At 43.5% G+C, this 25,322-nt stretch overlaps 1 protein-coding gene across 4 annotated transcripts in view; it reads right to left on the bottom strand.

The window, feature by feature from the left end:
* LRP1B (LDL receptor related protein 1B) overlaps nt 1–25,322 on the bottom strand; it is a 1,445,580-nt gene that overhangs the window by 203,852 nt on the left and 1,216,406 nt on the right. For all 4 annotated transcript variants that reach the window (XM_083153866.1, XM_083153869.1, XM_083153867.1 and 1 more), the window contains exons 53-54: nt 9,269–9,391; nt 2,946–3,086 (exon numbers count right to left, since the gene is read on the bottom strand). In XM_083153866.1, coding sequence (XP_083009992.1) covers nt 2,946–3,086; nt 9,269–9,391 — 264 coding nt within the window. The remainder of the gene's footprint in view (nt 1–2,945; nt 3,087–9,268; nt 9,392–25,322) is intronic.

Raw genomic sequence — 25,322 nt, 5'->3', positions numbered from 1 at the left:
GCTGCTGGGGAACTGCAGAACTAAATTGCTGTCGGCTAATTGTTGTTCTCTACAAACATTCTAAGGTGTAAAGACATAAAAAAAAGACTGAAAAAAAGAGCAAATTACCAGTCTGAAAAGCTTCCACGAGAATTTACTGTGTCTTAACGATCAAGCGTTTCAAAGTAAATTGTCATGAAACAGAGGAAAATAATGTCAGTTGCTTAAGAGCGCTGGAAAGAATTTGCATTTTCTCAGCGAAACATATAGGGACTCATTATATAGTAGTGCTCATTTAAGGAGAATGCTTTGATGCTTTGCAGACTAATTAGCGGCGTTTGAGGGCCAACAAATATTATAACCTGTGACGGTTGTCAAATGTTCTCATGTTGAACACACATCAGGCTGTCCCTCGTAATCACATTAGGATGATGGTGTCTATTGATGCCGCATAAATTGAAATTTGGTCATTATGACTTAATTTGACCAGCACCAGGCCAAGACTATCAACTTATATTGACATTGTAAAAAATATGTCTGGCCAATGAACCCATCTACATATTGGGATGTAGGGGACTACTAATATTTATTTTGGAACGGCTAGAACTTTAAGACCTGGCAAAAGCTTGAATATTGTGCATTGCCTAATCTGATATAAACCTGATTGATTGACAATTAGCCTAAAAACCTACATAAGTTGTTAAAACCACTTTCACGCTGATACATTAACCTGGTTCAGTTTAACCCAAGTCACAGCTCAGTGGAAGAGGGTCCAAAAAAAAGAATGAGGGTCCTGTGTCATGAGAATCCAACCTGGTTAGTGCACCGGCTTGGATGTTCGAAGGACCCAGATAATCCGGCAGTGTAAACCGGTGACTTGGGTCATCCAACGAGTCCAGCTAGAAGCATAGGGAGAACTGTATAACCATGTGCTTGAAGACGATATCATCCCCAAGCACTGGAAGAATATAAATACTGCACCCATTTAGTATAAAAGGTTCTGTCCTGGGTATAATCTGGGTCACCAGTGCAGTATGAACAGAATCTGACCTGGGCTGGAACAGTGTTCCAAAACTTGGGTCAGAAGCAGGATTGCCAAGTAACAACTATATCAATAAATACAAGGTAGACGGCGCAACAACTATATCATTCTGTATTGTCAGCATTTCTACTGTTGTGTATTGTCAGCATTCCTACTTAAGTGCATACTGAGGCTATTTGGCAAAAAGGAAAAGTGGTAGTATTATGGTGAACTTCTTTTTGCCTATATGCAGACTATGGCTTCCCACTTCCATACTTAAAAGAAGCACTTATCCTTATATTTAATACAATTCTGTAAAGACACCTTGGCACCAAAAGCTAGGCCCAAGTATCAGGCACTAAACTCATATCTGTCTTATGTATTATTACTTGTTATACTCAGTCATAAAAGTAAGTATTTCATATAATGTATAGTAACTATTAAGCAAGTTCAGCACCAGAACAACTAATACATTAGTGCCCTACAATATGTGCCATGAAATGATGTAGGTGAGCATGGTGGGATCAACTATGAATCTAGCAAGCTTGGTTGTATCACCACCCCATAGGGCTTTTAACTAAACCAATGAGCAAACTCACATAAATTGTGCAGGAGCCAGGCCCTGGCTAGCGGATTGAGCCTATACCCTATCCTACTCGCAGGGTGGAAGATGTATCAAACCGTGGAGAGAAATAAAGTGGAGAGAGAAAAAGTATAAGCCAGCAGATTTTTACTGCCATGTTACAGGAAGTGTTTTAAAAATGACAGAAGCTGATTGGTTGGTATTTTTAGCCTAATGCAGACTTAATTTATTGGCTGCGAGTTTAATCGATAGATTGCGTATAGGACCTTATTCAGGGGTCCGATGATTGACATATGCGCAGCCACATTTCTGTGCATGTGCATACACCAGGTGCATGCGGCCACAGCAAATAGACTGTTCACACGCACCCAAGACAGCAGGCAGGGGGGGGGGGATGGGCTGAGGGAGGCAGACCGGCACATTAGCATATGGGAATGCCCAGCGTTTCATGGGCGTTCTCATGCTAATGGTCCAATGATGCGAGTGTAAGGGCGGGCAGCTGACATCAGTGGATGTCAGCTGCCCACCCACTTCCCACCGAGCGCCACACATATATAAGTGACTTCAGAGTCACTTTAATATGAGTGCACCTTCGCTGACCATCGTATTATGTGGGCGGATCCCACAAGGCTGCGAATGGATGTTACTATGTATGGAAGTAACATCCACCATTAGCAAATCGCCCTTGCTAATGGTGGGCCAGCGTACCACCATTCGCAAGGTGGGATCTGGTTGACTCGCAAGGATTTGATTTTGCATCTGAGTGAATCAGTCAGAATAACCCCTCATAGTACATATGCAGGAAACCCATACTGCGATAAAGTCCTGCTACATGTTTTATCGCTGTCCATTGGCAAGGTCATTGACAGAAACCCAGTGTTTGTGGGTGGTAACCGACCAATTTCTGAAAGTGTCAGGAAAAACACAGACGTGCCCAAACATTTATGGGGAAGTCACATGATGTCAGCTACATCCCCAAACAGCCTATTTCTACCACAGCCACCGAGTAAGTCCTGGGCTATGCACAGACTGCTCACATTGGAAAAATCTTTCGATGGTGAGCATCTTGTAAATGGATTTGCAAGTAATCGCAGGCCTGTGATATTTTCACATGCAGTTCTCAGGCTTGCATGGGGTGGGATATCAGTCTGATGGGGCGGCCTATACCTGATCGCTGGCCTCTGAAAGTTTGAATTAGGCCCTTTATCTCTTTCCACTTTATCTCACCAACATTTGGTACATAACCCCCTAGGTCCTCTGCTTGCAGAACCTGATGTTTTTACACACATAGAGGACTTAACTGATAACAGATACAGCTGTCTACATACTGATGAGAAGAAACATAAGAGTACCGTTCCATACCTGCACTCACACACTTTCTGTTCAGTGGAGCTTCATCGGATCCATCGGGACAGTCAAAGTCCCCATCACATTGCCAGTGGTAATTTAGCAAGCATCGCCCATCAGCGCAGATAAACTCATCAGGGGCACATTGTCTGTAATCTGAAATGTAATAAATGCTATAAACCATATACAGTACATAAGATCATAAGACAGTAAAGTAACAGAATTGCAGTGAACGGTGCCCTGACCCGTGACTAAATAATTAAGCATACAATCTGTTCTACATTTTTGCAATCCACAGTTCATGATACTTGTGTTAATTGCAAATAATACTTTATGTGCCATGGCAGCAAAGGAACTGTTCCGACTCCAGTGTAAGATAATATATATTGTCACATTGTAAATTTTATAAAAGTTCATCTTACACTGTATGTACGCAGTGTATCAAAGAAACACAATCTATAATTCAGAATTTGGTCTGCTTCCTTCTATATTCAAATGAAAGACAGACAGTCAATCTGTTGACATCAGATGGTTGACAGTCAATAGGTCAACAGTGTCAAAAGATCAACGTTCAAACAGTCATCGCAAAAAAAGGCTGACTTTTTTATGACATTTGGGGTTAGGATGGCTAGGATTCGGCACTTGAGAAGTAAATCCCAACCTGGGGTACACTACAGACTGGTTGGGGGTACTTGAAAATAATATTGGTAATGGTGGAAGAAAACTCCTGATGGTAGAAGAAGTCTCCCGTTGCTGTGTAGACGAACCATGTCGTGTCACTTCTGATTCTGTCTGCAGCATCGTCAGTGTCTCCTTTTGCCCGAACAGTAATCCACCGGGAGCTACCCACCCTGCCCTCAGACATCAGTGTTCAACTGCCCAGTACTAACACGGGTGAAGGTAACAGCGGCATTAATCCTACAGGTGTTAGCGGGAACCCCAGACACACAGCTAGCGGCCAGACACAGAGGAACCTGATTCCTGACCGCACACTATTCCTCTGCTACTCCTTAATACCTGTATAAGGACAGGCATAACGCTTACTTTCACTCCACGTGTAAGTACTGTGGGTATTTCAAATTGAAAGGAGGGGGTTCTCATAAATAAAAAGCCTAATAAAGGGGTATGGGAGAGAAAATAAGGTTGGGAACCACTGCACTAGAGGCACAGTTAGGTTTAGGCACTAGGGGGAGAATTAGGTTTATGGTGCCCACACATGATGAGATGAGTGTGCTAGGTGCAATTTGAGCCTATACAATGTGTGCTATGCAATTTGAACTACATGCGATTGGAACAACACCATATATTGACTACACTACAACAGTATGTAGTAAAATAGCATGCAATTTAGTACAAAAATACCTGCATGCACATACTAATTTGCCTTGCGATATTGAGAGCGCATCTCATTGCAAGGGAAAATAAACACGGCACAATATGAACTAGATGCAATGCGATCTGAACTAAAAAGATCGAATCGCACTCGTTAATTGCACCATGTGTCCGCACCATTAAAATAGCCCAAAAAAAGGTAACGATCATTTGCCCGGCAACCTTTTGACCCTGTCTAATGAAGGCCATGATAAGAATTTAATTGTTGACATTTTGATTATGTCAACCATCTGGTGTCAACCTTCTGACTGTCTATCTAGACACTGATGATCTAATAATCCACACAGTGCCACAGTCACCTTGTTGTAATGTTAAAAAAATGTGGATGCATTACAGATTTTTTATGTCATCACCCTGCTGCGAAGCTGGCCCAGAGAAAGGGAAAGATTTTTTTCTCACACATTTTAGGTGTATATGTACTAAACGGCGCGTATGCAGCAAACAGTATGCAATGGTTTGCAAATTGCTACGGAATCACAGTTCTAAGTGCGCAATATAATATTTAGTAAAGGTTGTGTTGACATTCTAAAATGGACCTACCGCTTTTTTGCAAAAACCACTGTCCAAGATTGCAGGAAACTGTGCAGACCCCCATCCCCCCAAACAAACAAACAAACAAACAAACAAACAAACAGCTGTTTCATAAATGTACCCCTTAATGTAAGGTTACAGCTAACAGATCGCAATCGCAATATAGCCGCAGTTTGACTGACAGAAAGATGGTGTTTGGTGGCTGAAACCGGAAACAAGCCAGTTTCTGGGTGTGGTTGAAAGAAGGCAGGTGTGCCCAGGTGTTTTAAGGATGGGTCTCAGACGTTAGTGGTCACCACAGATTGTAGCAGTCCCAAATTAGTGAAAGACTCAGACTTATATTTGCACAGACTGCAAAGACTCTTTGATCCACCGCGATCCATTCACAAATACATAAGCATTGTGCAGGGGACGTTTTTTCTTTCAGGCTGTGTGGCGGGTTTATCCTTGCATTCCACTGCGTAATCTCTGTTTAGCAATCCATGCGGAATTAGGCCCCATGCATGGTGTTATTAGACAGAACACACATGAGTAAATTATGTGTTAGCCTTTACAGCCTATAGGCTATATATATATAACGCCTCCTCCATGGGCCAAGCCTGGCAAATCTGACTACATGACAGCCGTCATAGAAACCTGTGGGTGCTGCTACTGCAATCGGGTGCCACAGAATAAATTGGAGATATCCTGTAATACATCCAGGGCATAAACAACATTTTTCTGTTATCCCCTGAAACCACTAGGAGGGTAATTCAGACCTGTTCACAAGGCTGCATATATTTGCTGCCTATTGAGCATGTAAACGCTGCCCCACCCGCCGCCCAAATCCCCTCACTTACACATCCGCTCGCATGCGCCCACACAGAGGAGAGATCATTCGATGGTGAGTAACCGTCAAATGTTTTCTCCTCTTTTCGTAAATAAACTATACTTCCTTTTCTGATGGACGCTTCCTGATGAATTTGGGGTGGGCGCTGATGTGATGAAATGCTGGTGGACCCCACCGACCGCCCCCCCCCCCCCCTGCCGGTCACTCAATTTGCGAACACCCCCGTAATTGAAGAACTCGCCAAAGGCGTCCGCTCCTTGGGGTTGCGCACGCACATAAGCAAATATACGCACGTGCACACCCGCACCATAAGAGACAGGGCTGAATTTGGACCAGTAAGAACAGGTCTGAATGGGCCCCTAAATTTCGTTAAGAATATGCCCCAGAGCCTCCCTGTCAAACTCACCCGTAGAGGGTATATTAACAGACATTTAGGGCCTTAGCCATGTTTGTACGCAAATGCAATTGCGATTTTCAAGCCAATGAAACTGAAGCAAGTGAAACAGCCCCGGTAATAAAAGGAGACCCCCCCCCCTGAAGCCATTGCAAACTGATTTGCAATTGTGTACACATTCGCAGGACATGCACAGGAATGCGAAACATCAGGGTTAAGGGTAGACCTATGGCTATGTAGACTGGGCACAGCAGTAACAATGCTGGCACTATATTTTTGCACATAAGAACTTGCAGCTGATGGCAGATACACACTCTGAAAACAGCCATGACACCAGTTGTGTAACAATAGCCCTGCAGACCCCGCAGTGGCGAGAAGGTGCTGAGAAAATGTGGGTGCCGGGGGTCTGCGGGCTATTGTTGAAAACAGTTCTTGTGTAGTTTCCCGGCGCCAGCATGGTGCCGTGCTACTTCCGGGTTGAGTACGCTCGCCAAACTATCTAAAATAAAGTAACTTAACTCCATGCCAACGTGGATAGTTCATACCCCCACTATCCACGTTGGCATGGAGTTGATTTTAGATAGCATGGCGAGCGTAGCGAGCCACCGAGCCCGCAGCGTGGGCGAGCGAAGCGAGACTGAGACGCACGGCCATACAGTGCGGGACTGAGACGCACGGCCATACACAAGAGCCATGAAAACTGACACTCACAAAATGGCTGCTTCCATAAAGCAGAAAGTTTTCATTAGCAAGAGCTTGAGGAGCTCTGGGACCGCAGACAAGACCGGCAGCAGACGCGGCATGCGGAAGGGTAAGGCAGGGTTGGGGGGGGGGGGTTAACTCTACTTGGGGGAGGGGCGCTGCCAAAATTTTTGGCAGGGGGGCACAAATTTAGTAGTTAAGCCACTGCATGACACTTCTCTGCACATGTTACATCAGCCCCACCTGCAGTGCATATGGTTTTATCTATTAGAGAGTGATTGTGCCTTTCCGAGTGAATCAGAATAACCCCCTTAATGTCCCTGTTAATACCTCCAGTCACTTCCTGTCAATCACTTTTCATGAAAACCTCATTGTTAGTGAGATCGCAGCTGCAACTTAATTGAATTGCATTGATATCTCAGCACACGTCTACACTAATTGCACCATTGTTTGGAACATCAGCCATTGTGTAAAAATATGAATTACAGTAGGCCCTATCTGCAGCTCTGTGTAGTGGTAAAATATCATTTAAAATTTTTTAAGGAAGTACAGTTCCGCTTTGTGTGTTACTGGAGTGTGGATCAATAGGACGACCACTATTGGTCAAAAGGCAAAAGGTTGACACAGCAAAAAGGTCAACATGCATTAGGTCGACAGTGTCAACAGGTCGACACTAGCAAAGGGCGACAGGAAAAAGGTCAACACAGGTTTTTGTGCCTACGTCGGCAGATGTCGACATGGACACCGTATGTCTGTACCGCATCCTCTCGCTCGGCACACTATGTTCTCCTTCTGTGCCCACTGGGAAGGTAAATAAGAACAAGTTGGTTTTAACATAAAATCATGAAAAACTAATGTTGACCTTCTTCCATGTCAGCCTTCTTCCATGTTGACATTTTGCTTGACCACGTCGACCTTAAAGGAGTTCATGTTCATGTGTCGACCAATAGCGGTCACCCTATTGATGGCATACCGTGTTAATTGTCCAGTTAAAAATAAATCATTAAAGAAGGGTAAACCACTTATTTCACATTGTGCTCACATACTTCAGTAGCTTCAGTATAGATTCAGTGACTGAAACCTTAAAGAACTGTAGACACAAAGGGATTTCTTTATTTAGGTGAAAATCAGGCAGAAACGGAAGAATCCCTGTAATATAAGAAATGCCTAATGCAGGAGATATCAAAGAAATCTCATGGATTGGGCAAACTATAACTGCATATCAAGAATAATGGGGGCTGTGTTCTGGGCCAATTTACCAAGCTCCAAGAAGCTTACATCTCTATAAATTGTCCTGACAGATAACCAATCCCACCCTATAGGGAGCGCACAGAATCTTCTGATTTCTCCCCGACAGCCTCCACATTCCTCTTCCCTCGGTTATGGTCACTGGGCCATAAGTGAGAGTAATACCTGTAAACCTCCTGCAGGGAAATGCTCCTGATATATTTTATTCACTGTGATCTGTGCTATTAAGTAAAATCAAATTATACTATCTGGAACTTGAATGCCACAATGATAAATTGGGTCTATATTGTGAATATATATTTTTATAAATGAGCTGGGATGACAAGGGTTACAGTAATATCTGTGACTGGTAACGAGGTTTGAGGGAGTACTACAGTGGGATAATGTAGCATTGAGGAGGAGTTGAACTTTTTGTGCTATGTTATCCTGTATGTTTCTGTACCGGTGTGTCTGCATAAACACGTGATGCAGTGCTATACACATTTCATTGGCATCTACTCTTATGAATAAACAGGTCACTGGGTTGCAGCGCTGTGCTCTCACGTATACAAAGTTCAGCGAAGGTATATCACGAACTTGGATGTGACGGATATACCCATATGCAGGGCTCAGTTCAGATGTGGTTGGAGTTGCTATCAGTGCTGCTTCTTTCGGAGCAGCAGTTATAGCGCATTATGCTAAAGCCCCAAGGAGGCATCTTAAGTAACAGACGCAATGGCGGCTGCTACGATACAGCTTTGGATCATCTGCCTGAACATCGGACATCTGTGTAACCCTCGGGTATGGTAAAATCACGGCTGTAGCCAGAACATGGTCCGCACATCCCAGTTTCTGTAACGCTTCTTGACAACACCCCATTGTCGCCCCCAAATACCAGCTAGATCGGAACATGTGCATTGCGGCTCATGCACAGATCTTTAAACATTGGGCCTCCTATGCTGTTAAATGACCCTGATTATTAGTTGGTAGTACCCATAATAATTACTATAGTCTAGTATAAGGTTCTTACTCCAGCTCATCTGTTCCAAATAGAAACTGTACCACTGTAAATGCATATATTTTATGGATCCATCATTTGATTTGTTCTGGCTTTCTGTTATGTATAACGTATAGGCTGTTCATAACCAAAGCCATTATATACAATCAGAATTGATCCTTCAGCACGTGCTGAGGTACCTATTTAGTTAATTATTACCCACACACATTTTTTTTTCTTTAATCTGGTTTTCTTATTTTACTCACCACATTCCAAGGATTCATCTGAGCTGTCTCCGCAATCGTCATCATGGTCGCACAGAAACTGCTTAGGGATGCACACTTTGTTGTTGCACATAAAAGCATTTTCATCACAGGTAGTAACAGGAGCTGAAAATATATGAAGAAATAAACTATGGCTGCAAATCAGATTCATCGTTTCCCCGTTAACATTTTGGAACAGGCAGAAATCACTATATGTGTATTATAGGCAGAGTCATTTTTTGGAAGCTTCAGGAGAAAAGTTTTCGAAACCTGTTCAATTAAATACATTATTATTTCTCTACTGACAATCCACAAAATGGCTATTAAAGGTCTTCTCCTTTAGAGAACCATATTGTCTTACCTCTACTATTCTATAACCTTTATTGGCATGTATCCGAGTTATTGCATGAGGCCTTCAGAAGACAAACTGTCAGATGTAACAACCGGTGTTATGGGGAAGAAGAGACGTTATGTGCAAAGATACCGATCCTAACCATGTATGCTATGCACCGCTGTCTATATCGGGGCTGCAATCTTTTGGATTGTGACAACTGTAGGTGCCGTTGCCCATTCACCTCACTGACTGCAATGGCTGATTCCTTCAGCTGCATGGGAGATCTTGTGATAATAGTGAGATCTTGCCCATGACCAGTGGAGCCGGCAAGGGGGAGAGACACAGAAGATCACCGTTAAGCTGATGTGCTGTGCACTCAAGTCAGCGCCGCCACCCCCCTTCCATCGCCGCCCTTTGCAAAAACAAAGTCAATAAGTGTATACAACTTTCCATATTATTATTTATTTGTTTTTTTGGGGGGTTATATGGTTCCACAAGGATAAAATTGCATACACACTAAGCAATAATATTGATCATTTTGAACGATATCTTTCAAAATATCGACCAGCTCGTTGATCAGGGGTTTATGTCGTCTCTGCATGCAGCTCAATTTTGGATGTCTTTCACAAAAAACGTAAAGCTGTCCATACAATACTGCGATGTATCGCAGCAGTGTATGGCCCGCCGATACTCCAGGCGGCAGGATCGCATGCAATACATCGTCCGTTCACATGTGATGTATTGCATGCGACCCCTGTTTACCACCACTGGGAAGGGGATCAGAGTTGGAGGTCGGATCTGTATGCAGGTCCAACCTTCAACTCAGGTACGATGTGCAGGGGACTGAGCATTGGACCCGATGGCATGTCATACACATCTGATTTGGGCCAATTTCTCAGCCCACTCCATCAGAAACAGGAGAAAGTGGCTCAAATTGCTGTAGTGTATGGGGATCTATAGACTATATGAACAAATGAGTAAAACAAGAAAACAATGACTTACAGTACTGTACAAGACAATGTAGGATAAGTACATGATATATAAACATTGTTGCCTCAGAGGACAGGACAATCATTAGGGAGGCAGATATTAAGGGTCAGTTGCCAGTGAAGAGCGTATTGAGTGGCTCCAATACACTAGTACAATTTGGCACTTTTCTACCTGAATGAAAAGCATTGGGCCAATAAATCGTGTGAAAAGTGGCAAATCATATGTCATTTACTTACAAATCCGATCCAATGCGCTGTCCTGTGTGCACTGAATCGGATCTGAAGATTGTCACAATAAGGATAAATTGTATCTCGCAGCAGTAAATGCATTGCATCGTATGTAAAATGACCACATACAATGGGCGGTATTCAATGTGAATACCGGCGACGTGCAGCGAATCCTGTTTAGGATTCGCTGCACATTCGCCACTGGTCGCCGCGTTCTGGAGCCTCGCCGGCTCCGGTATTCAACGAGTCAGGGGCTCGCTACCCCTGACCGGTGAATTTGAGCTCCTGCGGTGAACGCCGCAGGGAGCCTGAGGACGGTGGCAGGCAGGGAGATGGAAGTCTCCCTGCCTGCCCCAGAACGTTTGTGGGTGGGAGGTGGACTCCCCGGGTGCCAGGCAGCACAGGCTGCCCCCCGGGGGTGCCAGCAGGGGACCGGGTATATTCACTACATCTGATCATGCATATGTAATGATCGGGTGAAGTGAATATATGAATATCTAATGAGCGGCTCGGCTCCGGCCCCCTGCTGGCTGCTCTGTGTAAAAAAATATATATTTTTTTAAATTAAATATATATTCATATGCTTACAGCACATGAATAAAAATAGCATGCCCCTCCTCAGAATACAATTCCAGATTTTTTGACACCAAATGTAAAAAACAAAACACTTTATTTTAAAAGTTCACATTCCACTTCACCATAAAAAGATAGCGATTGCTACTCTGTAAATCATGGCGAAAAAAACCTTGAAATGTATTCGCCATCTGGTCATTGAATAGGGGGATTCACCGTTTTAGTCAGAAATTCGCCTTACAGCACAAAATCGCCATAAAAACCTGGCGAATCAGCCTCATTGAATACCGCCCAATGTATTGCATGCTTAGTGTAATGTGCACCATAAAAAAGGTACATGAGAGGAGAGGACCCTGCTTGTGAGATCTTACATTCTGAAGGGAAGGGGCAGACAGAAAGGTGTAACACAGGAGGGGTATTATTTATTTATTTTTATTTATTAACAGTTTCTTATATAGTGCATGCATATTCCGAGACTTTACAGAGTATAGTTGAACATTCACATCAATCCCTGCCCCAGTGGAGCTTACAATGTATAATCCCTACCACATATACATGCACACATTCTATGGTTAATTTTTGTTGGGAGCCAATTGACCTACCAGTATATTTTTGGATTGTGGGAGGAAACCAGAATACCTGGAGGAAACCCACGCAAGCATGGGGAGAATATACAAACTCTGCACAATGTGGGTTCAAGGTGGGAATTGAACCCATGGCCTCAGCGCTGTGAGGCAGTAATGCTAACCATTACACTGTCCGTGCTATAAGTGAGTAAGTTACAGAGGGCTGGGATGAGCGATGGAAGGGTTTGATGTTATGCCCTCCCGGACATCTTATACCACATTACAATAACCAGGACCAGAGAGAATAGTCCAACTCTGATATTTATGTAAAAAAAATGTATTACTATCCATAATGTTTATAACATTTTAACAAATCTATAAAAGCACTGTACACATTCAGTGGCTATACTGTACATCAGATATATAAAAGGCTTGGCCTAAGGCAGTGGTAGCCAACCCTAGCCCTCGAGAGCTATCAACAGTTCACATTTTCCAGACAACCTAGCTGCTGCACAGCTGCACTCATTAATCACTGACACATTTTAAAAGATACACAGATGGAGCTAATTAGCTCACTTGTGATTCTGTGAGGAGACCTGCAAAACATGCACTGTTGGTAGCTCTCGAGGACTAGGGTTGGCTACCTCAGGTCTAAGGTATACTCATAAAATGTGAGACCTGTGTTTTTTTGACTTGTTACAGTTTATTATGGAACAGATGTCCCTCTTAATGATTGGTGTCCTCACTTCCGTTCCACAGGTGATAAACACATGATAACATTTTAAGTACAAAATGACACTTTAGAATCCTCCTATCCACATTGTGCATCTTACCATTATAATATCCACCTCTCATTGAAAATGTCAAATCACACACACTACAGCTTAGGTAATGGATCAGACCTTAAAAGGCAAACCTAGAAAATTCATATGCAACTTTATAATCTACTCCAGGCTGCCTTAAGCCTCTGGGCCCATAGCAATGGCACCTCTTGCACCTAGACCAGAAATTAACCCAAATAAATAAAATGGTAAATAGACATGGTTGTATCATGTCTCCTACCTTCTCTTGTAAATTCCCTCCAATTTCCCTACTTATGGCAAATACACCCTTGGGGGAAACCCTAGTAGCCCAGGAAGAACATAAAACCACATAGAAAGAACCTTATTAGAATTGTGATCCCCACCACTTAAGCAGCAGTTCTAAACACTGTCTTTCCAAAAAGCACTTATGACCCCACCACCCCCATATACGCACACTGTTTATTCCACAGGTTCTCAAACTTGGTCCTCAGGACCCCACATAGTGCATGTTTTGCAGGCCTCCTCATAGGGGGCCTTATTTTGGTTCACTCTTTCTGACAAAATCCTTCTTAGATGGACAAAACCATGGCCCTTATTCTGATCGGTTCGGAAACGGCCGCATGCGGCCGTTCCGCCGATCTTTTCGCTCTGCGCATGTGCAGAGGGCACTCTGCGCATGTGCAGGCGAAATCGCCGCACACTTTTTTTGACCGCCGCAAAGGGGGCGGATAGGGGCGTGAGGGGCTACTTAGCCTCATTTCCCTATGCATACGCCCCGCGTTTCATGGGCGTTCCCATGCAAACGCGGGGCGTATGCATGGTAATGAGGCCATGACGCGCGTGTAGGGGGCGGGCAGCTGACATCGCCGGATGTCAGCTGCCCGCCCCAATACAAGATTTCACACGGACAAGTGTCCGTGTGGTCTTGTGTTGCGGGACCTGGTGGAGCGTGCGGCCCTGCATTCGATGTTCGGCGACCATCGAATGCAGGGGCTGCTCCCACCATGGAGGAGGCGTATCCCCGTCCACTTTCATACGGATCGCCACATATCCGCGTACGGACGGAGGTGGCGATCTGTACGCAAGGCGGGGATTCGTCTGTGCGGTCGGAGCCGCATATGCGGCTCCGGCCGCACCGATCAGAATAAGGGCCCATGTGCACTGCAGGGGGGCAGATGTAACATGTGCAGAGAGAATTAGATTTGGGTGAGTTATTTTGTTTCTGTGCAGGGAAAATACTGACTGCATGATTTTACACTTCAATATAGATCTCACTTTGAAGAAAAACCCCACCCAAATCTAATTCTCTCTGCACAAGTTACATCTGCCCCACCCGCAGTGCACATGGTTTTGTCCATCTAAGAAGGATTTTGTCAGAAAGAATGGACTAGAATTACCCCCAGGGTCACAAGTGGAATAATTAGCTCCATCTGTACATCTTTTAAAATGTGTTAATGAGTAATGAATGCATCTGTGCACCTGCCGTGTGACCTATTGATGCGCTTCCCTAGCCCTGCCTTACCCTGCTGGCGCTGCTTGCTGTTGATGCCGCCGCCGGCTGTGTGGCCGGGACCCGCAGATATACTTGTCTGCGGTCCCAGCTCTCCTCTAGGCTGGCACCTGATAATGGCAAGAAAAAATTCTAACAAAATGCCCGCCCCCTTACAGCAGACGCTTATTGAGGATGCTAGAGGAGGCTCCTCTCGCATCCTCAAAAGTGTCTGCTGTAAGGGGGCGGACATTTTGTGATAGCTATTTTTGCCATTATCAGGAGCAGGGACTGCAGACAAGGAGATCGCGGGTTCCGGCCCCACACCCGACGGCGGCGGCAGCACCAGTAGGGTAAGGCATGGTTGGGGGAGGGTGGGCTTTATTTTAGGAGGGGGTGCTGCAGATATTTCCGACGGGGGGGCAGTAATTATAGTTAGTGTGTGGGGTCCTGAGGCCCGAGATTGAGAACCCCTGATTTACGTCATAGAGCACCATGAGCCCTCCCATAGATCGGGTGAATAAATGAGGTATGCCCATTATTGAAACAATTATTAATTTTTTTTTTTTAAGCTGACAAATTTAGAAAATGTTAACATCTGCCACCAAAACCATCTGAGACCCAAACCTACATAACCTCTCCAACATACATAACCGTTAAATAACTTCTCTATTATAAGTAAAATTACAGTACATAGTTTTGCAGATAACTTTTAATTTACATTCCATGTTAATGTAACACACTTCTATTGTGATACAACAATACTTCTTACAAATACAGAATATAAAGCAACCATTAACCATTAACAGAAGGAATTTGGCAACCATGAGTTTGTCATTTGCAAATCCAAGGTCCTCACTCTCCCTCTAGTCTGTGACCTTCAGTTCATCATTGTTATTTGAAATCAATTACAACCAACATATGTGTCACCGCAGTGTTATTTACCGAAACACTATTTGGGCCATATGCTTTTATAGTAGGGACTTAATGACATTTTTTACTTAAAAGAAAGCAGTAGATTAAACCTTGAGAAAAAAAATGCTTTTTAGAGAAAGAGAATACAATTCAGTCTCAACTGAAGTGTAGGTTGGAATGAAATAAAATGAATCTTAACCTTGTCAGTAGGGTACGTGCTTCTTTGACTCGTCAAATCACTGAGAATCTATATCATTTTTCAAAGAAAGGAGATTACAGACTTTAGTCAGCAGGGTCTTTTATGCGTTTCTTTGTCTCTTACAATGCTTGAGAAATGTTTTACTTTACTACCGATGCATGCATAATAGATTGGGCCACTTACGTTAGTGGGAACACCACTTCTGAATGAAACTTCAGTCTGCTTTGTAGTTTCATTTTCTTTTTCCTATTCACCATTAAAAGTTCTACTCGTCACAAGAAATTAATCAACTCCTTAAGTCACATCTCAAGTATGTGAAACTGGTCTCATGCTGTCATGTAACACAATGTAAAGGATGGAGATAAATATCAACTCCAGGATAGTAAGGCAGCGATTTTGCTATTTGATTCATGCTGGGGCCAAATGTACCTTAGACGGGGTACAGTGCTAGAGTATCCACCGGTGGCACAGAAACTGGTTAGGAAATGTCTCAACAACTTTATGGAGAAAACATAATGCAGGTGGTAAAGAGATTATCTCTTCAGAGCACGAGAGCAACAGAGCATGTGACTGTTTAGGTAGGGCCATTTGTAGGGTCGGCGAGCTATAAAATCTCATGGGGTGCCTGATGTCATCACCAGGTCTGCAAAGAGTATTCCATATGGGAATGCCATTTAACAGCGGCAGAAAGAAACAGGCAGATCGGCCTCAGAAGTGCTGGGTGTCAGGCCAGGAACAACAGTGGTCAGGGGCAAACGCAGGATTTTCAGAAGGGGGTTTCCAGAGGGGCGGAGCAAAGCACAGAGATGTACACTTAGGTGACCCAGTATATGCCGGGTCAGTTAAAGTATTATAGATAGACCAAATGTATATAAATAATAATAATAAAAAAAAATATATATATATATATATATATATATATATATATATAGTGTTCATTCTAGCATCCGCTAAATTTGAAAAGCCATGCAGTTCCTCTTCCCTGCCTGGGGTGTCGCTGACTGCTGTAGAGGTTCTAGCACAGTGTGGTCTGTATATCAGCACTGATATGCAAACCAGACGTGTGCTAGAAACACCACAGCGGACAGCGACACCCTAGGCAGGGAAGAGGAACTGCATGGGTTTTCAAATATAGCGGGTGCTAGAATGAACACTATATATATATATATATATATATATATATATATATATATATATATATATATATACACATATATATATATATATTATACATATACATACATATACAGTAAGAGCCAGTTTCATCTTTGTTCCTTTGGCCATGGCTCACCATAGCTAGCCATGGCTATTCTATTGTTCTCAGCTGCAATACAATACATAGAACAATAGAGTAGGGGATTAGCAGAGTAATCAAATTACTCACTTAATCCTATTATGGACATAGATGGCAGTGGCTCCCACTGTATATACATACAGGGGCGTCAACAGCAGTGTAGACCCCTGGGCATAGCAATGTATTGGGGCCCCTATTGATCCTCTAGCGGTAGGGGTGGGGGAAGCTTTGATGTCCTACTGGTGGTAGGGGGTATTATATCAACCGCTCAGCATGTAGGGCCTGGATCAGTAATTTCCACTAATTACCCCTTTACTGCACAGAAGGTGGGAGATGAGGTGGGAGAAGGGGGCATTGGGCTCAATGAAGGGGCCCTGATACATAACTTCCAGGGTGGTAGAGGATGTTTAATATGCAGAGGAGGGGTGTATAGTGGAGTTGACTTATTATCCATTTTCTGGTGAGAGGGCAGCTTGCTTGACTGCAGATATCTCCAGTTCCCAGAAATAGATATCTTAGATTTTAATGGAATTAAAAACTAGAGAATCCCACCTAGCAAATGGTATTGGGGACTAGGGGATCAGAGTTCCAACGAGTATATAAAACTACATACCAGGTGTGTGGAGCTGGAGCAGTAACCAGCTGCTTGAAGGCCGATATCTTTGGTTCTGGGAACAGTAAAGACAAGCTACTAGTGTCTATCAAAGGGGGAGAGTCCCAGCTTTTGGAATATACCATCAGAAAAACTCTAAGTCAGACAAAACCTGAAATATCTGACTGGGAAGAGCAATTAATAGACTTGAATGGGGACCACTCATTTGAAGTCAGTTATCTCCGGTTCCCAAGGGCCGATTTTTTTAATTCTTGTATGCTTGGAAAGAGGGGACCCTCAGATTTCAGCCTAGGTCCCTTAGACTCCTGGGGGGGTTCTGGGTACTCAGAACCCCCCCCCCCCCTGAGTGCAGCCTCCTGACAATGAGCAGTTACTGCGGCAGCAGGAGCCCCCTGACAATATACAGGTAGCATGGCAGTAGGAGCCCCCTGACAGTGAGCAGGTACTGTGGCAGCAGGATGTGCATGCAGTGAAATATGCTTCTCCAACAACTCAGCGGTAATTTTACCTCCTTAGTGGAAAGGAAAGAAAAATCTTAGTCTACAACAATACCGACTACTACTACTACTATATACTACTGCAGATGTGTCCACATACACCTCTCCTAAAATCTAGCAATATTGCATGATTTGGCATGCCTAAACTCACTTTTTAATTTTGGAAATAGTTTTTTTTTTTAGATTCTATCCAATTACTGCTACTACCACTACTGCTACTTCTGCTGCTACTACAGATTAAGGGTGACATTCTATGGGATGAGATAAAAGCACATTTTTTTAATCTCACTCCACATCGCCGCTCTTCGCACTTTTTGAAATCGCATTTTTTTGTAATAATTCGCATATTTAATGGGATGCGATTTGGAGGCTGAAAAGTGCGATGTAGTGCGATTTGCGGCGAAGTGGTGCGATTTTATGACACAAAAAAGTGTGATTTCTTCCGCCGATCATGTGCGAGTTTTGGACCAACCAGAGTGCGATTTACAAGACTGTCTCCGCATGACTAAAAACCCCCTAACCTATTGGCCCACCTCTGTCCCCTCCATTATGCATCACACCCCCTATATAAAGGGGCACTGGCGCCATTTCACTCTTTGATAGGAAGTAAGGAGCATGGAGAGGAGCAGTGGCAGTGTGAGCAGAGGAAGAGGTGTTGGTGGTAGAGTGAGGAGTGGCAGAGGGCTGAGTGCCTCAGAATATAGGCGTCATGGCAGTTCCCAGGGAAGCCTGCTACTACACTTAGGAATTTGAGATGAGCATCACATACCACCTGTACGTTCAAACTGTGCCGCCCACGCCGATTGACATAGACGTATCCCCGCACATGCCGTTCCCTAATCCCAATGTATGTGCAGTCTATAGCTCAACGCATGTGAGGGAATGCTGAGAGTCTATAGCAAGCCACCTTGTGGTCCTACCACTCCAACTCAGAACGTGGGAATCTGATGTATGTGCGCCACAACTTCTTTAAAGCAAGAAGCACTTGAGCAAAATGCTTAGAGAAAGTGGGCTGTGATACCCCCAAGGACCATGAGGTCACAGACTGAGTGGAGCCTATGGCCAAATAGTAGAGGGTACACATTAATTTCTGCAGCCCAGACACTGCATAGTTGCCTCCCCCGAAAGGGTCCAAATCATCTCTCACCTGCTCATATAAGTCCAACAGGTTATTGCGGTTCAGCCTAAACATCCCCACAACCTGTTGATCCGAGAGGGAGTCCAGGTACAGCCGAGCACGATACATACGCAGTACGCAGTAGTCGGGGGGCTACCTGGATCTGGTGTGCAGCTTCCTCCCTCCTGCGCAGCTCCTCCAAATGAGCCACATCACAAATCAGCAACGAAAACATCTGGATGCGATAAAAATGCGATTTTTTCACACACTTTCAGTCCGCATGAGTTATCGCACATAATATGCGATATCCGCCCCTTAGCGCATCCTATTAAATATGCGATTTCAAGGAAAAATGCGATGTCGCCATTTTTTTTTACTAATATTCCACAAAAAACACACATCTCATCCCGTAGAATGTCTCCCTAAGTATCCTGTATCCAAAATGCTCGGGACCACAAGCATTTTAGATAAGGGATTTTTCCATATTTTTTTATATTTTATTTTCCCATACTTACCTGGTCCCCCAATGGTGCTTCAATGTTCCTTCGACGTCCACGGAATCCCCCGGCCTCCATGGCGGCCATTGGGATCCTCTTAAGCAACATCTCCGGTCCAAGGGGTGCATGCAGGGACAAGGTAAGTAATATTTTGTTTTTTGGAATACACAGTTAAGGGAGGCCCGACCTGTACTACTACCACTGCTGCTTCTACTCCTGCTGACACTACTTTTACACTTATTTCTCCTACTGCTACTATTACTACTACTTATACTTCAACTACTACTGCTACTCAGTTTATCACTGCTAGTAATTCACCTAGTGTTCCCGCTAGGCTGTTTTAGCGGGCGCTGCGCCCTGCCCGGTTTTTAAAGGGCAAAATGTGCCCTGCCCCTCTCGCATCGCCCCACTAAAACAGCCTCACGGGGAAGCCCAGCGTCGCCATAGACGGCGATGCCCGGCGCTTCCCCGGCAGCATGGCGACGTCGGAGGGGCCGGGCCCGCCCCCCTTTGATGACAGCGGCGGCCGGGGCCCGCCCCCTTTGATGACAGCGGTGGCCCGGGCACGCCCCTCTTGTGCCATCGGCGGACCCGGTCCGCCACCCCCCCCCCCCCGGCGCCCTGCCTGCCGCAAAACCTTGAGTGAACACTGATCACCTACTGCTTCTTCTACTACTTCAACAGCTTCTACCACAGTTCTACTACTACTTATTATACTATTAATACTACCAGATGTACTACTACTTCTTCAACTACTGATACTATTTCTTCTATTACCATTACTGCTATGATTACTACTACAACTACTATGACTACTAATACCCCTACTACTTCTATTTCCACTCCTACTTCTATTACTTGATAAAAAAAATCTGAATAAAAATAAATGTTTAAAACATAGTTGTATAATGCTTTACCCCAGGCAATATTTGTCAAATAGAAGAAACTATTGCTGACTACTCATGCACATTTTGCCACTGTTGTGTTACTGCTGCGTTATCACTGGCACTGAGCCCTGTCATCTGCAAAAATAACTGATTTCACTGACAATAGGACTTTTCAGCCATTAATAAATCAGCCACTAAGCACATTTCAGTGAGAACTGTTTCAGCAGAACTTCGCAAACTGCACAGAAAAAAACGTTATCCTATACTACGCAGCCTTAAACACTTCGGTGCTTATTATGTGATGTACTCAGAGTTGCTGTAGTTGCGAGTAGATTAACTACCTTATGCTACAGTAATGTAAGAATCTGTTCAAAAATTGTGACATTATTAGTATTTGTACCAACCTATGCTGGTTGTAAGAGATGAGTCAGAAGCAGGCTAGTACTCAGAATCACATGGAGGATTGCATACATGCCCATGACATTTCCATGACAAAATGATGTAAGTTAGAGTGGTAACATGCGATAGAGACACCGAATGCTGGATAAGCAATGAGGCTGACATAAACCACGCAGGGTTCCAGCAGGTTACACTTGCTAGATGTCACATGTGATGTTGATGAGGATGGGCACAAGGCCTATCAGAGCCAGGGGGAGGGATTAGCAGGCTTAGAACTGATCACGAGTTAGGGTGATCCTCCTCTGTCTCAGGAAGCCCCGCCCACCCATCCCTATTTCTCTTCTTCGGCGGCGGTAAAGAACGGTCATATCTAATAGATCTGTGTGTATGTAGATAGTGGGGTGAGCTCTCCCTTGGCAACGATTGTCATGGGCCACGCTTCTGCACGGGGGATGGCCATTTTACCATCTGCCGCGATGGTCGTGCAGGGAGAGTAAACCCAGCGATGGTATGCATGAATATCTTTAAACCCCACTTTCCTATAATGACCGTTCTTTGGTGCCGCCACCATTTTATAGTTATCCTAGTTGCTTGTCAAAATAAATTTTGACAGTCTGTTTGAAACGCCAGCACTTGTGTCTGTGTTTTTATTTTAGATAAGTTTATAGATAAGTTAAGTTAAGTATTGATTTATGTGATGATCTTGGGGTGTGACCTGTGGGGATACCCGCTAGTGAGTTTATGCATTATCACCATCCAGGTCCAATACAAATGCCTAATTTTCTGAAAGACAGCTCTGCCTGAATAGGATGGACATTTGCAAAAATGCAAAAATGCACCATTGCTACCACATAACCTCCACTTGGTAGCCTCCGATTATCTCACTCTGGGGACATGCTGGCTTCCCCCCGGTAACTCGACCAGCACAGCTGGCTACTTCTTAATGACATATGTGGATGCTTGGGTATGTGATGTGGAGAAGGCAGAATAGTAAGAAAACATAGGTACACGGTCACTAGGTCTACAAGCATTAGGTTGACAAGCATTAGGTCAACACCACTAAGTCGACATGCATGAAGGTCAGCATGACTGAGAGTCGACATGAATTCACTAGGTCGACACAAGTATTCAGTAAACAGTCAAAAGATCAACGTGCGTTTTTTCACCTTTTTAGTGTCCATGTCGACTGTGTCGTCATTTGGGTAAAAAAAAAAAGTGAAAAACACCATGTCAACCTTTAGGCAGAGGGGACTTGGGGTTGCTCATGGGAACGCTCAGCGTTTAATTGATGCCCCATGAAAATGATGGGTGTTCCCATGGGTATTCGGGTGGGCCGATGCCTGCCAGGGGCCGTCGGACCACTACGAAAGCAGAAGTAATCATTCGATAGTCTGCGACCATCAAATGATTTCTCCTGTTGCAGAGACATGCGGAGGGATGTGTTTTCGTTATACACATCCCCTTGTATGTTAAAGAGGGGAATCTGCGGCGGCAGGGGGTGGGAGCTCGGACGGGCGTCGTCTTTTTAATATGTACTATCATGTGATGGCAAATATGATTGACATAAACTCCAAAAATTATATATATACTACGTACCCAATGATGCATTGAACAATGTCCAAAGTACCCTTAACCTTAATGTGAGTACATTTATACCAAACTACTCCTTGTCCATGAATACTGTTAAAGTTCCCTTACAGATCAATTGGGTGCTAGGGACAATGTTAAAATATTGTAAACCATTAAATGCGATAGACCCGCCATACTAAGCATAAATGCCCCCCTCTTGGCACCACAGATTGAGGACACACATTTGTTTTTGAATAGTGTACTTCCTGCTAGATCCTGGAACGACTTGTAATATAACAAACAAAGAGAAGACAAACACTCAACAATATCAGCAAATTAAGTACGGTATGTATTAATTTATTTCCACTTCAGAAGTTTACAGTACTATTAGCTTGATTCAGGCCTAATCGATCATCTGCACATTTGCAGATGACTACTAGAATTGCAAATATATTGCTATTACTGTATCTGCAAATCCACTCACAATTCACTCACCATTCAATGATTTTCCCAGTGCAAATATGTGAGTAAGTCTGACCCTTCCACAATTCTGAAACAGAGACAGGCTGATAGAGGCCAGTGCTGACGTCACATGATCTCCCTTAAAACACCTGGGCATGCCTGTGTTATTTCTGACACACCCAGAAAATAGCAGCTTACTACCCCCAACCACCGAATTCCTGTCAGTCAAATTGCTAAGGGATTGCGAATAGATATTTTCATGATTTCTGTTGGTAATTTGGCTTGCACATGCATGCTAAAATCTATACGCAAGCACAGTCATTCGATAATCGAATGCATTGCAATATCGCAGATCAGTGATCACTTCTAAATCAGGCCCTGTTTTTGTTCAATTGGTTTAGGACCATTGTTGTGACCTTTATCAAAATCACAACTCCACACCAAGCAATTAAAAGGAGGATTACTTCAATGGGTGCTCATTCATAGGAAGACAATCAGCAACAACTACAAAAACATAAATGGTTGTATATTCCCCAGAAGTGATGTCACTCACCACAATATAGAGTACTGTATATCCATCACCTAGGGTTGGCTTATATATAAACTTTAGCCGCCAATACTTCATACATCAATATTAAACTTTGTATATTAACTTTAATCCCACTGTCCAATGTTGGACCATGTAGGGACAGGTTATTACATTGTTTCATTCCATTTCCGTAACTTGAATATTCCGTAGCTTGTATGAAAAAAGGGCATGGACTCTAGGGACGTAAATGTAATCTTACCATTGTATAGGGCACTTGTGAGACCTCTTCTAGAATTTTAAATGCATTTCTGGGCTCCACACTACAAAAATAAATTGTAGAACTGGAAAAAGTTCAGAGAAGGGCAACCAAACCAATAAAGGGGATGGAGACCTTAGGCTCTGAGGAAAGACTAGCCAAATTGGAAATGTTCATGCTAGAAAAGAGACGGCTAAGGGGTGACATGCTGTACAAATACTGTATATTAAGGGCAAATACAACGATTTGTCAGGCAGCCCTTTACTTTGAAATCAGATACTAGGACTCGAGAGCATGAGTAGAGAATGTTTAGAACACTTAGTAGGAAGGGCTTTTTATGGTCAGGGCAGTAAAATAATGGAATTCTCTAACATGTGAGGGTGTGTCGGCAGATACAATAAAATCATTTAAATTAAGGGTAGTTGTTTAGTTTCACGGCGGCAGAATGGAACTTCCGGGTACGGCGCTCACCAAAATATCTAAAATTAACAAAATTAACTCTATGCCAACGTAGATAGTTCATACCCCTACTATCCACGTTGGCATAGAGTTGATTTTAGATAGCGTGGCGAGCACAGTGAGCCACCGAGCCCGCAGCGTGGGCGAGCGAAGCGAGCCCCGCAAGGGGACTCAGACGCACGTCCGCTGCCGCCGTGACACTAAACAAGTAACAAATTAAGGCTAGACAAGCATTTATTACATAAAGACACCCAGGGATATAACCAGTGATCGAAGGTTGAACTTGATGTCTTTTTTCAACCTAAACTACTTTGTAACTATGTAGTAAGCATTTCACACAGAGGTTGGAGCATATCCACAGAATAACTGCAAATACATCACCCAAGGGGTGCATGCGCAAATATGCGCATGTACGAACCCTCAGTGTGAATGCCTTTGGCAAGTATCACATTAATCAAAGGCATTTGTTCTGTGAGGGGAGGGAAGAGGATGATAAAAGTTAATCTACAAACAGGAAAAAAAGTAATTGGATGGTGAGCGACAATCTAACGATTTTTAGCCCGTGCGGCCCCATGCGAGTGAATGCGTAAGTGTACACATCCACTCCTATGCAAAAGTGGGGATTTGTGCAGCGGAGGGGGGGGGGGGGGGGGGGGCGTTCGGCATACGCAGCCTAGAGAACATCTCTGTATCAGACCCAAAATTTCTTAGGGATAAACTCCACCATTTAACCCCTTCCTGACACAGCATGTTTTTGCCTTCCTGACAGAGCCCTTTTTTTCAAATCTGACATGTATCACTTAAGTGGGGATAACTTTTTTTTGCTTTTACTTATCCCAGTGATTTTGAGAATGTTTTCTCGTGACACATTGTACTTCAAATTAGTGGTAAATTTGGGTCGATACAGTCTGTGTTTTTTTGTGAAAAATACCAAAATGTCGTAAAAAAATGGAAAATTTAGCAATTTGCAAAATGTTAAATTTTCTGCTTGTGAGACAAATAATCATACCACTCAAAATAGTTAATAACTAACATAGACCATATGTCTACTTTATGTTTCCATCATTATTTCAACTTCCTTTTGATTTTTTTGGACACTAGGAGGCTTACAATATGAATAGCAAATTTTTAAATTTTCAAGAAAATTTCAAACACTGATTTTTTTAGGGACCAGTTCAGTTCTGATGTGACTTTGAGGGACTTGTATGTGAGACACCCCCATAAATGATGCCATTTCAAAAACTGCACCCCTCACAGTATTCAAAACAGCATTTTGGAAGTTTGTTAACCCTTTAGGTGTTTCACAGGAATTAAAACAAAGTGTAGGTGAAATTTCAAAATTTCATTTTTTTTGCAGATTTGCAATTTTATACATTTTTCTA

Source organism: Crinia signifera, chromosome 7 (genome assembly GCF_055691185.1).
Source record: "Crinia signifera chromosome 7, ASM5569118v1, whole genome shotgun sequence".
Classification (NCBI taxonomy): Eukaryota; Metazoa; Chordata; class Amphibia; order Anura; family Myobatrachidae; genus Crinia; species Crinia signifera.
This window is presented reverse-complemented; position numbering and strand designations above follow the sequence as displayed.